Source organism: Lepidothrix coronata, unplaced genomic scaffold (assembly GCF_001604755.1).
Source record: "Lepidothrix coronata isolate B3197 unplaced genomic scaffold, Lepidothrix_coronata-1.0 Scaffold100, whole genome shotgun sequence".
NCBI lineage: Eukaryota > Metazoa > Chordata > Aves > Passeriformes > Pipridae > Lepidothrix > Lepidothrix coronata.
Window position 1 is genome coordinate 3,095,808 of NW_016690280.1, and position 15,724 is coordinate 3,111,531.

Consider the following 15,724-nt stretch of genomic DNA (forward strand, 5'->3'; position numbering starts at 1 on the left):
CAGAGCTGCTCACTGGGAAGGGCTGTGTCTGGAGGGCTGTAGAGCTGCTCTCTGTTGAATCGCGCTCTGAGAACCCTCTCTACTGCTTGGGTCCACGTGTTGCATGCTAAGTGTTTAATTTTGTGAATTTGGTGCTTGTTGAGCGTTCAGTAGAAACCTCGTGGAGCTTTGGAAAAGCCTTTCAGCAGTTCCAGCACTGCCCTTCCTATTCTTTGCACAGCCTTAAGTGTGTCACCCTGGCCAGGTAATTGTAGTTTGGTCACTTGTTTGTGCTCAGTGTTCTCTGCAGCTCATCCAGAGAGGTGAAACCCAGAACACAGCTGGGAAATCCAGGTGACTGTTCAGTGAGGAGAGAACCCCTGAGGCACAGGTAGTGCCAGAATGGTTTGGGTTGGAGGAGACCTTAAAGATCATCTTGTTCCAACACCCTGCCCTGAGCAGGGACACCTTCCACTATCCCAGGTTGCTCCAAGCCCTGTCCAGCCTGGCCTTGAACACTTCCAGGGATGGGGCAGCCACAGCTCCTCTAAGCAACCTGTGCCAGGGCCCCACTACCCTCACAGGAAAGAATTTCTTCTCAATACCTAATCTAACCCTACTCTCTGTCAGTGTGAAGCCATTCTCCCTTGTCCTGTCACTCCAGGCCCTTGTGAATAGTCTCCAATTTCCTTGTCGGCTCCCCTCAGGTACTGGAAGGCCACAATTAGGTCACCTTGAACCCTTCTCTTTTCCAGGCTGAACAATCCCAATTCTCTTTAGCATATCAATCAGAAACCACTGTGCAGCTGGGACAAGCAGATAACCACACTGGGGCCGGGGCAGAGCCCAGCAAGGCATGGACAGACAAGGATTCTTTTTAAATTGTCTCATGGTTGTGATCTGATAGAAACAGAAGGAGGACAACTGGCATTTTAAAGAGCTTGCTAATTTCAGTCTTTAATTTAAAATATCTAAATTTTAAAATTCTGAAAAGTTCCACGAAGTGTTACAACCTTATGTGTTTGCTCTTCAAGGATATTCAGCAGGAACTGTGCTGAAAGAATTCAAGAGTTTTGTCGCTAATCTCATGTGCCATCACAGAAGGAATGGTGGTGTAAATGTTAAATAGATGGTGAGTATCATTCTTTTGTGTGAGTGCTCCAGGAAATGCAGATCTTGCAGCGATGGGATTAGTTCTGCCAGAGGCTGATATACATCACTTGCCATTTGCTTCGATTCCCAAGTAGGAACCTTTTAGAAACTAGTTTTTAATGAGAATGAAAAGTTTCCCTGGTGGCTCGGTGCAGGTACTTCCAATCCCTTAAAATGAGAGTGTGTAAACAGAAAAGCTGGGATGCTTTGGGTGAGAAGGAGAGGCTGGATCAGTGCTGCCCTTTGTGCCAGCCAGGCAGCACCAGACAGCAGTGACCAGTGTGACTTGGCTGGAAAGAGTTATCCCTTCATTCTCTGCATCGGGATTGTTAGGAAATAGTCACAGTTCAGCCTCTCCGATGTGTTAGCAAATTCCTGTCATTGTTTTCCAGTGCAAATGGTGCTTACCAGAGGCTTATCTGATGTTTTTTAACAATTATGATAGACTTGAAATTTGGTCCTGGAATATGGAGGGTTTAAGTCTTTGGATGCCATGGTGGTGGAATCAACTATGTCCTTCACAAACAAGGCACTCCCTGGCTGATTTCAGTTCAAAGTGCTGTAAACTTAGAAGTGTTTATCAGGATCCAGTATCTGATTTACAGCTGAGGATGTGCATATTCAGTCTAAAATTCTTTTGTTCTGAAGATTGCAAAATACTTTGTGAATGTTTAATAAATGAAATTTTCTTATATAGGCAGAATCTAAAACATTCAACTCAGTAAGGTGAAATGCCAAAGCTCTGGAGCATTCAAAACTCCAAATGGTCACTGTTGGTAGTGATCACATGATGGCCTTTGCTGATTCTGAATTGCTGGGAAGTAACTTTCTAGGACAGATGACGTAACAAATCCCTTTTGGGTTCCAGTGTGTCCTGAAGCTATAAATAAATGGTGCAGGCAGACTCCAGAAGGTGGAGGTTGGCCTGCTGGGTGAAATTCCAGAATTTCTACGGTATGGAATCCCAGCTCTTTCCTTTCAGCAGAAGCTGCCCCAGCACAGTCACTGCCAGCTCTCCCTGGTGCTCCTTGCACTAAATGAGCTGCCACATTCCACATTGGTTGGAGGTGGATATAACCCATCTCGTGCTGATTTAAAGGCTGAGGTGTATCTTCCAGACAGTCTCTGAGCTGTCATATTGTTGCTGGACAGTTTCTTCTGCCAGTCCAGATTCTCCAGCTGCTGTTTATTCGCTCAGCCCCAGCCCAAAATGCACAGTGCCTGCCTACAGGAAATCTAGGACAAGTAATAGCCTCAGAAAGGATAGATGAGGAAAAACACTGGCATCTCTTCCTCTGTGTAAAATAAGCTGATTCAGTCTGTCAGTATGAAAAACAGCCTGTGGGATAAGAATATACTCACAGCTGTCTATGCAGTCATAGAAATTGAAGGGGGTGAATCAGTGCTCTGAATACATCACTGAAAGTCTTCCCGAATCTCAGATATCACCTGTTTTCATGACACAGGAACTATAATTTCCTGACTTCTTGTAGAGCTTGTCAGAGAGACAATTTGATACTAAATGTTGATTTATTTGAATATATCTATCACTAAGGGAAGCTTTCTCAGTCACCTTGTTTATGGAGCTTGGGAGACCGTGTTCTCTTAAGGTTCTGTCACAAAATCTGCTGGTCAAAAGTTCTCAGTACTCCTGGTATATATGAAACATAACAATATATAAAGTCTGTGTTTGACTATGCTTCCAGAAATTTATTTCTGGTAAGTCATGAAAGCTAGATTAAATCCTCTGAACACAGTGCAGGTAAAGGGTAACTCTGAGGACACATTTTTGGGTTTCTGTTATTCTTAATGTTTAAAATGGACTTAGTTTTATTGCTCTCACCTATGTGGTAGTTTTTTTATTCCAAAACTGTAGCAGGTTGAATTGATTTGCTTTTCATGGGATTGAAGAACACAGTTTTTAAATGGCAGAGTGATGGGGTAGATGCAGTGGACACACACTGTGTGCCTTAATAACAGCCCAGATCTGACATCTGTGGAAGGGTAGCAATGCACTAGTAGGGCAATGCATTTAAAGAAAAAAGAAGTCTCTGCCAGCCTTCTCCAAGCCAAGGCTTGAAAAAGTGTTTGCTCACTATAAATCACCATCCGACAGTGCTGCTGACTCATGGACCAGGATCAGTTTGCTCAGGGACTGTTTAGGCCTTGCTATGCATTAAGTTGTCAATTCAGGAGTGTTGCTTTGCAAGACAGTGCTTGTGGCTTTAAGCTCATGCCTAGTGCTGGTTTGGGTTGGAGGATGCTCATGCCAAGTGTTTCTGAATTTTCTGTCAGTGACTTAAATGCAATTTCTTAGGTTTTTGAGGAATTCTCATCACTAAGCAGCAGGCAGTAGCTCCCAGCTTTGCTTCAGTGGGCCAGCTGTGCACAGGCAGATGTTGCTCTGTATACACTGGCAAAATCAACTCAGCTCTTCAGTCAGTGGCAAGAAAATTTGCTCAAGCATTGCTTTTACGGGGGGGAGGGTGTCTTTGGAAGAATGTGATGGTGGAACAAAGCACTGACTGCTTCAATTTTCTCTGCAGAGTGAGCAATCCATGGAGACAGGAGCCCTGCTCAAGTTCCTTTTCTGGCAGCATCCTGATCCCTGCGGGTATGGAGGCAGGGAATGTTCAATATCTGAGTTCTGCAAAGGCCCCAGTGCTATCACAGAGAGGCCTCACTGCTGAGAATCACAGAATTGAGACTGGAAAAGACCTGCAAGGTCATTGAGTCCAACCTGTGACCGATCCCCACCTTGTCACTGAACTTTCTCAGCAGTGTGTTCACACAGGGTCTGACTGCTCATTCCCCAGGATAGCAGGAGTAACTTTTAATATTTAATTTCATAGTCTCTGCAGCCTAAAATATGGTAAAGTTTTCCTGTCTCTGATTTGGAAACAAAGGATGTCATCCCTTAATACTGATAACTTGCATTTTTATTTGGGAAAATTAAATCACAGCAACTGAAATCCTTTCCTGCTTTTTGCTTTATCCACTTGACTACAAACCTTCCCTGGAAATCAGGCAGTTCACTTCTGGTGTTATTTCAGGGCTTGTTTTGTCTTTTTGAGTTTTCCCCATAGTTTAATTTCCAATTGGCAATCTCTATTTAAATATTGTAACATGAAATTCTTCTAAACCAAGGGTTTTGGTTTCATTGACTTGGGTTTTGATTATAAAGCCTATGGATCTTCTCAGTGATTTGGAAATCTCTCAAGGGGAGGCTCAGGCTTTTATGTAACAAACTTAGTTTACAGTCTGCTAAATAATTTTATGTGCAGCATGAAGAGATGGGAAAATAGGCCTCTCCATAGGAGTGGTGTGGAGGAAGTGATTCCCATGTGTATGGTTTGTAAAGCAGTTGGAGATGTGCAGGTTCATTGCTATGAAATCCAGGTGCATTCCAAGGGCAGTTGGCCATTTTCTCTCTCTGCTGCCCAGTCATTGCTCACACAATTAACTGAGAGCCAGGGTAAATGATGAAATTCTACAAGTAAGCAGAATCTGAAGGCAAATGCATTGCTTTGACTTACCAGAAGTGGTGACTTTTGTTTTTATAATGATTCCTGGTTACACTAATAAATGGTCCCCAGTGTCTTCTGTAGAGTAACCACATTCTAATGAAATACCTCATGCCAGTGACTCTTATTAAATACTCTGTGAAAATGAAGGTGATAGAATAATTGTTTGTGCTACTGCTGAGGGTATAATTAACAAGGTTTGAGTGTAGCTGTTGTCAGAATAAGCACACTTTTCATGTGAAAATCCCTGTTCACAGTGTTAGATTCCTATTTCACATGTATTCACTTGTTTGCAGTTGATCAAGATAATGTAACAGTTAATGAGCAATTGGCCTTGCCTGAGTTATATTGAATTTTAGGGTAAATTCAGGTTAGATGTATGGAAGAAATTCTTCCCTGTGAGGGTGGTGAGGCTCTGGCACAGCTGTCCAGAGAAGCTGTGGCTGCCCCGTCCCTGGGAGTGTTCAAGGCCAGGCTGGAGGGGGGTTGGAGCAACCTGGGACAGTGGAAGGTGTCCCTGCCCATGGCAGGGGGATGGAACTGGATGGGCTTTAAGGTCCCTTCCAACCCAAACCATTCCCTGATTTTATGAATTATGTTGAATCATGTGAGTACTTTGTTGAATTCCATTGCAAAGAAAGCTCAGAGAAAAACAAATCTCTACCAACAGCAGAAGGGTGGGGTTTATTCAGGGAATCACTGACTGCGTGTGCAGCAATATCCCATCAACTCCTTCCTTCCTTCTCCTTGGCATGAGCTGTAGGTTTGCTACCACCAAAACCTGCCTCATTTTAAAACCTTTGTAAGGGTTCACAGATGAAGGCACATAATTGGCCAAAGTAAAACTGAAACAATGGAATTCAGGAACCAACGTAAGTTCTGAGCTGGAAGAGCTGACATTGGAATACAAAACAAAGTCGATGAGGTGCAGACTGAAAGCTGGAATCTGAGCTATTTTTAACTAGACAGTTGCAGCTGTGGTGAAAAGCTGAGATGTTTGTTCAGTGATAAATACAGAGATAGTGGCCAGCTGGTAGTCAATTCACACGTGTGGAAAGGTGGATGAAGAGCAGCGTGCAGTTAAAATAGCTGAACTTGACAGATCTGCAGATAGATTTTAGGTGTCGTTTATTTTTCTGAGTAGCAACAGATCCTAAAAGGGATCTGAGCTGAATTTGCATTTGAGATCAAAGTCCTGGCAATGTGCTGTTGGGAAAAGTGGACAAAATGTGCCACACGAGGCATGTGTGTTTGCATTAGCAGGGTGGAAGCATATTCTATAAATACAGGTGCTGAGAAAACCACTGATTTGGCAGCTGTGATGCCCTGACGAGGCTGGGGGAAGGAAGCATCCTGCCAGCTGGCAAAGGCAGCTCCTGCCCGGGAAGATAAAGCAGCAAGTGTCCCTGCACAGTGTGGGGACAGTCATGGAATGAATATGGGGCTGGTCAGGTTTATGTGTGAGTATTCAGGGGGGGTTGTGGTGTGGACTGAGGTGTATTTCAGCTAAAGGAGGGATTTTTTGGCCAGGGCTGTGTGAGTGATGGACCTGGGGAAGTTTGTACACCAGGACTGGTTTTTAATGAAGGTTTTGGGTTGCTTCTCTCTGGGTTTAATACCCCCAAATTGAACTTGCTGGCTGCCACCTCACTGGGACAGTTGGTTAGTGCAGGTCTTTGCAGAGAAGGAGGGAGTTTTGGGATTGGGGAGGGGTGGAGTTGAGAATCGTAGAAGCATAGTATATCCAGAGTTGGAGGGGACTCACAGGGATCTTCGAAGTCCAACCCCTGGCCCTGCACAGGACACCCCAACAATCCCACCATGTGCCTGAGAGCATTGTCCAAACGCTCCTTGAGCTCTGTCAACCTTGAGGCCGTGACCACTGCCCTGGGGAGCCTGTTCAGTGCCCAACCACCCTCTGAGGGAAGAACTTTTTCCTAATATAGGAGGTCATAGTTGATATTTGAGGTCACAGTTGATCTCAAGGCTCCTGACTCGGTGGCTGTGTCATATCTATAACCTCCTTTTTAGTCTGTACCCTTTGGAGCCTGCAGGAGATGCCCTTTTATAATTGGGAAATAACAAATTACTCAGGCGAACTGTCAGGTTGTGCCTCTGCGAGTTGTTTTTTCTCTTTTCCAGCTGCATACACAACATGCCTTTTTATGACAGTGTGTACAATAGCTGGGAATCCAGGGATACTTGGCAGGACGGTGCCGTGGGATCTTTCCCGGCCCGGAGCTGCGGGCCCGGGACAGCGGCGGGTTCCGTGGGAGCGGCCGCCACCTGGCGGGGCCCGCCCGCACTGCACCCGCCGGCCGGGAACACGGGATCTGGGAATCACGGAGTCACTGGGGCTGCAAAACACCTCCGAGACCATCGAGTCCAACCTGTGACCGATCCTCACCTTGTCACCCCGCCCAGAGCACTGAGTGCCGCGTTCCTTGAACACCTCCGGGGATGGGGACTCCACCGCCTCCCTGGGCAGCCCCTCCCAATGCTTGACAGCCCTTTCCAGGAAGAAATTCCTCCTGATGTACAACCTAAACCTCCCTCAACACAGCTTGAGGCAGTCTCCTGTTGTCCTCTTTTCTGCTTCCCTTGTTCCCTGGGAGCAGAGCCCGACCCTCATCTGGCTCCCCCCTCCTGTCAGGGAGTTGTAGAGAGTGAGAAGGTCCCCCCTGAGCCTCCTTTCCTCCAGGCTGAGCCCCCCCAGCTCCCTCAGCTGCTCCTCATAGGACTGACTCTCCAGACCCTTCCCCAGCTCCCTGCCCTTCCTGGACACACACAGGGACCCTCAGCCTCCTCAAGTCTGGGAAGGACCTCAGTTTGCCTCATGGTCTCTTTGGATCCATTCCCAAGGGTGACACATTGTCAGCACCATTCATATTGCTAGTGCTGTTACAATAATTAGAAAAAAAGCATTTTCATAGAATTTATTGTTTCTAATTCGCAATACTGCCCCTCCTCCGGGCAGCCAAAGGTGCTGAAACTCTGGGAAATAATCCAGAGAAGTATTTCAGTGTCAAAGAAAATGCAAGTGGAACTTGATGTAAATTCTTTGCCGTGAGGGTGGTGAGGCCCTGGCACAGGTTGCCCAGGGAAGCTGTGGCTGCCCCATCCCTGGAAGTGTTCAAGGCCAGGTCGGATGGGGCTCAGAGCAACCTGGGATAGTGGAACATGTCCCTGCCTGTGGCAGGGGATTGGAACGAAATGATCTTTAAATCTCTTCCGATCCAAACCAATCTATGATTCTATGACTTGTGCTCTTAAGTTTCTGGTTTCAGAAATCCAGTTGTCACTGTCCATATGCAGCAAAACCCCACTGCTGCAGTGGGACACGTCTCTGCTGAGCACCTGCATTGGCTGGGCTGACCACGCCGGGCGTCCTCTCGGTGTCGCGCAGCTGCTGCTGCCTGAAGGACAACACGACAACAGGTATTTAATGTTTCATTACTGTTCAGCAAGCGGCTGGAGCAGGCGGACTGTCTGGGGTGAAATTCACTCTGTCAGTGCAGGATCTGCGGCAGCACCCGCACCAAGGAGGTGCCGCTGGTTCCTCTGCTGTAGAGACCAACAATGCACCAACCAACCCTCAGCCCGGAGTCCGCCTATCGCTGGCGGGAATAGATCAATATCTTGCATGAAATGTATCAATACATGGCTTCGGGCAGCAGCACTACGTGCTAAACCCTAGCGCTGGCCGGAGGAAGGGGGACATCCACCCCCCCAGCCCCGGCTCCCCTCACCGACCCCCCAGCTCCCCTCACCACCCTCAGCCCCGGTTCCCGTCACGGACCCTCAGTCCCCGGCTCCCCTCAGCCCCGGCCCCCCTGGCCGCCCCCGCCGCAGATGGAGCGCGGCCGCCGCAGCCGCCCTCCCGTGCCCCTCGTGTATGTGAACAGCTTCGGCTCTCACCGCTGCGGCTCCGTGATCCTCCTGGGCCGGGGCTCCCGGCGGGGCTCTGAGCAGAGTCCCCCGGGCTCGGCCAGGAGCCCGAGGGCCGCCCCGGAGCCGCAGGACGAGCCCAGCCCCGGCCCGGGGAGCTGCCGTGCGGGGAGACCCAGCAGCCGCCCCCCCGGTAGGTGTCAGAGATCCCGGGCCCGGCACAGCTCAGGGCTGTGCCCCCCGTGTGTCGGGAACCCCTTTCCCAGGGGTGGGCTTTGGATATTGTCCCACCGGGGCTCCCCTCGCTCTCTGAGGGGTGGAGGTGGCTCAAGCATTGTCTTATTGTCTGTATCAGCAATAGTGGGACTGCCTCAAGCTGTGCCAGGGGAGGTTCAGGTTTGACATTAGAAGGAATTTCTTCCTGGAAAGGGCTGTCAGGCACTGAAGGGGCTGCCCAGGGAGGTGGTGGAGTCCCCATCCCTGCAGGTGTTCAAGGAATGACTGGATGTGGCACTCAGTGCTCTGGTCTGGGTGGCAAAGTGGTGTTTGATCAAAGCTTGGACTAGATGATCTTGGAGGTCTTTTCCAACCTCAGGTATTTTGCGATTCTGTAATTTAATGTGCCCAGCACAGTTAGACTGGGTGTTAAACTTACATCGGTGAAAAATTTATTAGGAATGTACAATCACAGAATGGTTTGAGTTGAAAGGGACCATAAAAATCACCTCATTCCAAACCCCTGCCATGGGCAGGGACACCTTTCACTAGACCGGGTTGCTCAGAGCTGCATCCAACCTGGCCTTGAACACTTCCAGTGATCAAACGCTTTCTTAGGAATATATTGTAAGTACTTAAAAAATGCTTTCTAATTTCTCTTTCTAGGTGACCAAGAGGCTAAAGCTAAGGCTCACACCTTTGACTTTCCCATCCCTTCAAAACATGTTGATAAAGTCATAAAACGAAAGAAGAAAAAGGTATAAAATGGGGGAGCTGAATTAGTTGCCTTGGCATCTGAGAAAACTGCTTCCTGTTTGTTCTGTGCGTGAGAGCGCATGAGGGAGATTAAAAGATGGAATTGGTAGCCTGTTACTGAAATCCTTACTTACAGAAAAGAAAAAATGGCATTATTTTCCCTCTCTGGAGGCTTTAAAATCCTGGCTCTTATTCAATAAAGCACTTAAGTGTGTGCTTACCTTGAAAAATGAGAGTACGCTGTTGACTTAAAGCCTGTACTGAAATGCTTTGCTGGATTTGGGCCAGGGCACTGCACACCTTGTGGGTGAAACCCAGCAGGAAAAAGCTCTGCAGCTCTTCTTCCTCTCGTGTTTTAAACAAAGAACTCCCACAGGTTACAAATAAGCGAAGGCAGGAATCAGAGGTATTAACACCATCCTTGTAGCAATGCAAAATTGCTTTCTGCTTCACAGATGTATTTCTGTTCCTGTTCATTAGTTTTTCAAATGCTTGAAATTTTGAAAGGGACATTTATTAAACAGTAACTTGTTATGAGATTTTGTAATGTGTGAAGTACAAGTAATCAGCCAGACTGGAATAGAGTAATGTCATAGATACTTGATTTGAAAACAGTAAAATGCTACTGACTGCAGAGGAACAGCTAATAACATCCTAGAATATCACTCTGCTGGTACATCTAATAGTCTTCAAAAAGAATGGGGAATATGTGATATGTTTTAGCAATAAATACCCACGAGAAAGGAATTATCTTTAAACTAGTTTCACAAATGGGGTCCAGCAAAAGTCCAAACTTCAGTGTATCAACAGCTATTTCTGTTTGTTAGGCCATCTCTGTCTGGGTGCCTTTATCAACAATTCCAATTTAATCTTTTCAAGGCACAAGTTTGAAATGTGCCAACTACAGACAGAGCTTTATGCCTCTAAAATAAAGGTTATCAACATCTATAAAACAGATTAATATGGATTTGATATGAAATAAGCAACACCATTCTGGAAGCTGAGCATGGGGCCTGAGTTATGCTGCTCTTGAGGGATCACATGGGAAAGGTTTTGCTCCTGGAAAAATAAACAATCTTATTTTTTCCCCCCATTTTGGATGGCTTTGAAGAGAGTTTAATGGCTCTACACACATTTTCCTAAACTTTACTTATCTAGAAGGGCACTTCTCAAGTCCTGGATAAACACAGAGTTCTAGGCAAGAAAGGAGGAGGAGATCTCATGTGGAAATTTGTGGAGGCATTTATGGCTTTAACTTACAAATAGAAGCAATTCTTCCAGTATTCCACATGTATATCCGTTCTTCACTTCTCCTCCTTCCCAATCCTCAACAACAAAACAAAAAACAACAGCTGGGCTTCATAGACATTGTGTAGAATTTAAAGGTCTGCCCAATAGATGTTTTAATGCAAACTTTTGATATGCTTCACATTTTATCTTTCAGTCCAAAGTCTGGCATAAGGTCTGGAAAGTCATTTCGAAAATGCTTGAAGAAAATGAAAGGTTCAGAAGTCGACTGTTGGCCTGCAGTCAGCTGGATGGAGAAGGTAGGAAATAAACTGATAGTGTTTTATTTTACTAGAAAAAACAAATTATTAATACAACTGGTTTGACTCAAGATCCCAAGGTTTAAGGTCCACTCAGCTGTTTGTTTTGGGTAGTAGGTTTTACAACTCACAAACGGAATTCATTGCATACTTTAGACACTTCCAGCCTTATTTGAAAAGCCCCTTATGTTTCATTGAGGGTCTTCTGTGCATTAATTTGGAGGAAGGATGGTGGAAGTGTTTGCTGCAATCTGACATTAAAGACATGAACATAAAACATCTGCAAGTTTTACTGAACATGTGAAATGTGTAACTGAACTTATTCACACATCGGTCCAAGGCACTACTTGTGTGAATAACAATTTATTTTTCCACGTAGGAAAATAGCAGTTGCTTTCATACAGACAATAAATAAATGAGATGCTCCCCAAAGGCTGCTGTAACACAATTTAACATAACCATCGAACATGTTCTCACACTGTGCACTGAATTCAGCTCTTTCATTACTGGAAAATGACTCGGGAATTAAAACTGGTGCTGTGCATTGAGCCAGCTTCAATTAGAGACATTGTAGTTGCTGCACAATTTAAGATAATACAGTGTATGCTTACAAATGGAATTGGAATTTCTGGCCTCACAGTCTGATGAATTTTTAGGAAAAAGAATATGCTAATCCATGAAGAGTTACCAGGCAAGTTACAAAATGACATGTTCACCCACAACACTTCTGCTTTGCTTGCATTTGTGTTGATGGAAGTTTTCCACATGGAGTTAGGGTATATCCCAAAATGTAGGCAAATTTCTGCCAGTATCTTATCTTGCAAAATGTTAGATTAGATTTCCACGTAGGTGACAAGAAAATACTCCCTCAAAAATTTTCTTCATGAGAACAAAAGAAGTGCAATTCTGGTTCAGAACAGAAATCTCTACCCCAGTGAATGTCCCCTGCAATCCACAGTGGATGTTGTTGGAACAGGAGAAGAAATTCCACAGTACTTCGACAATGTATTCTGCAATTATTTTGCAAATATTCTGCATTATGTGGAAAAGCATTTCTTTTGTTGGCTTTAAAACCAATTCCTGATTAATTCTGGAATTATGACATGCTGGCTGTTCATTATGTGCTATTCATATTCTTTATATCAGTTGAGATTCCATTGGCCCCTGTCATATTTCTATGCTAAGAAGTTCCAGGCTACTAAAATCTCTCCTCGTATGGAAACTGTTCCACATGCTTCCTCCTACAGCTTAGATCATTGCAGAAGTGTTTGTGCACAGCTATGAATGTATATGTTGAACAAAGACATATATGTAAGACACACACATCTATGGATATGTAGGATAGTGAATTAAAAAAAAAAATCTTCCTGGATTTTTGTTTGCTATCAAGAAAAAGGAGAACAGGGGACAAGGAAAAAGGAGGAGAAATCTTCAATGGGTTATTGCCTCAAACATTTCAAATTATTGTAAAAAAAAAAAAAATCCAAACCAAAATTCTGCTTATATATGACATCCTGGGTGGATTTACAATCTTACCATAATGGTTTCTCTGTTTTTTATGGATAAACAATGTGCTGCTTAAGCTTGTATTTATGGACAGGGCCTGTTCCCTTCTCAGACATTCATTTCTTTTCTGAGGGAGAGCATTTTCTTTATAGATAATTTCCAGTGACTTAAAAAACCCCACCAACCAATCAACCAACCCTTTCCCCTCTCCACTTACTCTGTCCTTAATTGTAATTGTAATTGTAATTGTATCTCCTTTTTCTGGAGCTTCAGCTGAGAATCTACTATTAAGCCCTATTTAGGTGAAAAGCATCAAGTCTAATAACTTCTTTCTAATTAGCAGATTTTGCACAACATCAAATCTGGGAGATAATTCTCCTATTGATCTGAATTTTTCATTAATCAAGAAGCAAATGGAATCATACGAGCAGACATTTAGATATGGATCAACAAATTTGAATAAAGTGGGTTCATTTTTATCTTTTTTTTTTTTTTTACTGGATTAATAACGCTTGAAAATTAATGTTGCATTTTACTGTCTATATAAATGGTTTTCTTGAGGACAAAAAAAAAAAAGTCTACTTGAATTCTAATGCTCCCTATTTACCCCTCGGAATGTTGCAATTAAGATTAGATTCAATGTGACTGAAAATGATGATTTGCCTCCACATAATGTTCTCCTGCAGGCTCTGGTGTGAACCAAACTTCACAGAATGGGGCATACCTGGACAGGGTATGTATACAGTCCATTAACTGCCAAGCAAGCTTAAATACTAAAAGAAAGAAATTAATATTAAAAGAGACGCATTGATCTTGTTTAATGTTATAATAATAATTGCCAGTTAGAAAATTAAGTATTATTGACATTGAACTCAATTTTTTTTTCAAGATTTCAATGGTGTTTGGGGACTAGAACAGCTCCATCCTCACAGGAAGGACTGTATGCTTTGCCAAGGGGGGGAGGTGGATTTTGTCCTATTATTGTGCTAAATCCTAAAGTAAAATCTGAGGAATCTGAATATTCTTTATTTGACACACTTTAAATAGAGACTTTTTTTCTACTGAAGGGAATGCACCACTTCACTTTTGTCACTTTTTTCTCCAGGAGGAGTCCATCTTTGGCTGGGTGTAGCAAGAAAATAAAGGAAGATTCAGTTGAAAAGGAAATGTGAAAGTAGTGAAAGCTCTTATTTTGATCTAGTTCTTCCTGAAGTCCACGGTGAGACTGCCAGTGACTTCAGTGAACACAGGTTCTCTGTTGTTTGGTTGGTGTTTGTGCTTCTGCTGTTTCAGAGGTTTGTTTTTATAGTGGCTTAAACAGCTCTGTTGCAAGATATTTATTTCCAGCCATTAAGTCTAGTGTTTCACTGAGCTATTATTTTTCGAAAGCTTTTTAATGAGCATAATATTGTGACAGTTTTCTTGCAAAAGAAAAGATACACATTTAGTGTTGTCTCTGTATTTATATCTTTTATTTTTGTAGCTTGTCAGAATAATAAACAAACACAAATTCAGTAAGGCAGAACTCCACACATGATAGAACCCTACTTTTTTTTCTTACTGATTTGAATAAATTTGACTTTCTTATATTAAAATATTACACAATAGCCCTCTCTGTTCATTCATCCATTTATACATGATTCTCAGCAAGTATTTTGAATATGAAACCAGGTGAATGTTTTCTGTGTTACTGTTCACTGTGAGGCACACAATGGTACCATCATAATCCGAAGGTGTTGTTTATCTATCTGACTTCAATAACACAATATAATGTTTTTGTGTTATGCAGTTTAGTACTTGAACTCTTGATTGACTGTTAAAGCCTTTTAAACGAGCAATTTGTGTAAATGGAACATGAAAACTGCATAAAAATAGTTATGTATATGAATTTCATCTCTCGAGCTAAAACATTCACCTGTCACAATTAGACATCCTTAGTTTCAATAAAAGAATTGTTTTCTCATGGCATAATATCTTGGTGTTTACAGATATAGAGACTGGAATGTCAGAGTGTTGAGCTTTAACAACATGCTGGTGATTGTGTCATTAAGCAGTAAAGCATTTGGAAGGGTTTCATCTCTGCTTTTTAACAGTAAAACTGAAGGTGTATCACTGAATGTGCCTTTTTGAGGACAGCTCTGGCATCAAGGTTCTTTTCTGATTTGTGGTTGAGTAATATTCTGATTTTACTTAAAATAGTTGACATTTCAGCTTGGAAAAGGAAATGAGAAGGCAAAGTATTCAATCAAGATGTGATCATTTTTCTGGCAGAGCAAAAATGTCATAGTTCTTTGGTATTTTCAAAATACAGGTTTGGAGTCACACGTGGGGTTTCAGTGTTATGTTTTTTTTTTTTTTTTGACTAAATGAGATGGTTTCCCTGTCCCCACAGTTCTATCAATGAAATATTTGTGTGGGGAGTTTTTAGTTTATAATCCTGGTTTGTAAATTGGAGAGTTGTTGCTCTAATGTTTCTTTTCTTGTAAACCACAGCTGCAGATGGTACTTTTACTGGCACAGACTTGAGGGGCCTTGGAAACAGAGCTTTTCTTCCAGATGCATAATTGCTACTTTAACAGGATAGATGAGGTGCATTAACCTGAATCTAAATACAGACCTCTGTCTGTGGGACTGTGCAAAATCATTTTAAAAGGAAAAAATTATAAAAGATGGATATGGCCCTAGATCATCCCTATCCATTTACCTCTTGCAGTCTAAAAAGGTCTGTACAGTGATGATGATATAATTAATTGGTTTGGATCTATTAATTGAAAAGAACTTTCAGCTGGCAGTACTTTGAAAGGACTCTTACATTTCAAATCACTTTGGGCCACAAAAGCTGTTTGCAGCGGGGCAAAATGCTGATTCAGGTTCCATTTCTAACCTGTGTGATGAAATGCAGCTTTCTACTGTAGTGACCAGATTTCAAAGGTACAGTTGGGAACAAGGGTAGTCAGAGCAGTTAAACTGCTGAAAAAAGGGTCTGGAGAAGAACCCAGCTCAAGCTTTACAAACCAGACAGCCATCCCCATCCACCCAGACCCCTGGGCATTCTTTTTTTAATTCATGTGACCACTGAAGTGTAAACTGCAGAAAAAAAGTAATTATAATGTTGCATTAAAATATTGTACATGGTCCAAGTAAGTAACACAGTTG

General features: G+C 43.3%; 1 protein-coding gene across 1 annotated transcript; it reads left to right on the forward strand.

The window, feature by feature from the left end:
- The first annotated feature begins 8,416 nt into the window (after positions 1-8,416).
- CUNH5orf47 (chromosome unknown C5orf47 homolog) lies at positions 8,417-14,892 on the forward strand. The gene is made up of 5 exons (XM_017823014.1): positions 8,417-8,736; positions 9,426-9,517; positions 10,960-11,062; positions 13,255-13,301; positions 13,674-14,892. Exons 1-5 carry the CDS (start codon positions 8,508-8,510, stop codon positions 13,698-13,700), a joined length of 498 nt encoding a protein of 165 aa, XP_017678503.1. The 5' UTR covers positions 8,417-8,507; the 3' UTR covers positions 13,701-14,892.
- The last annotated feature ends 832 nt before the right edge of the window (positions 14,893-15,724 follow it).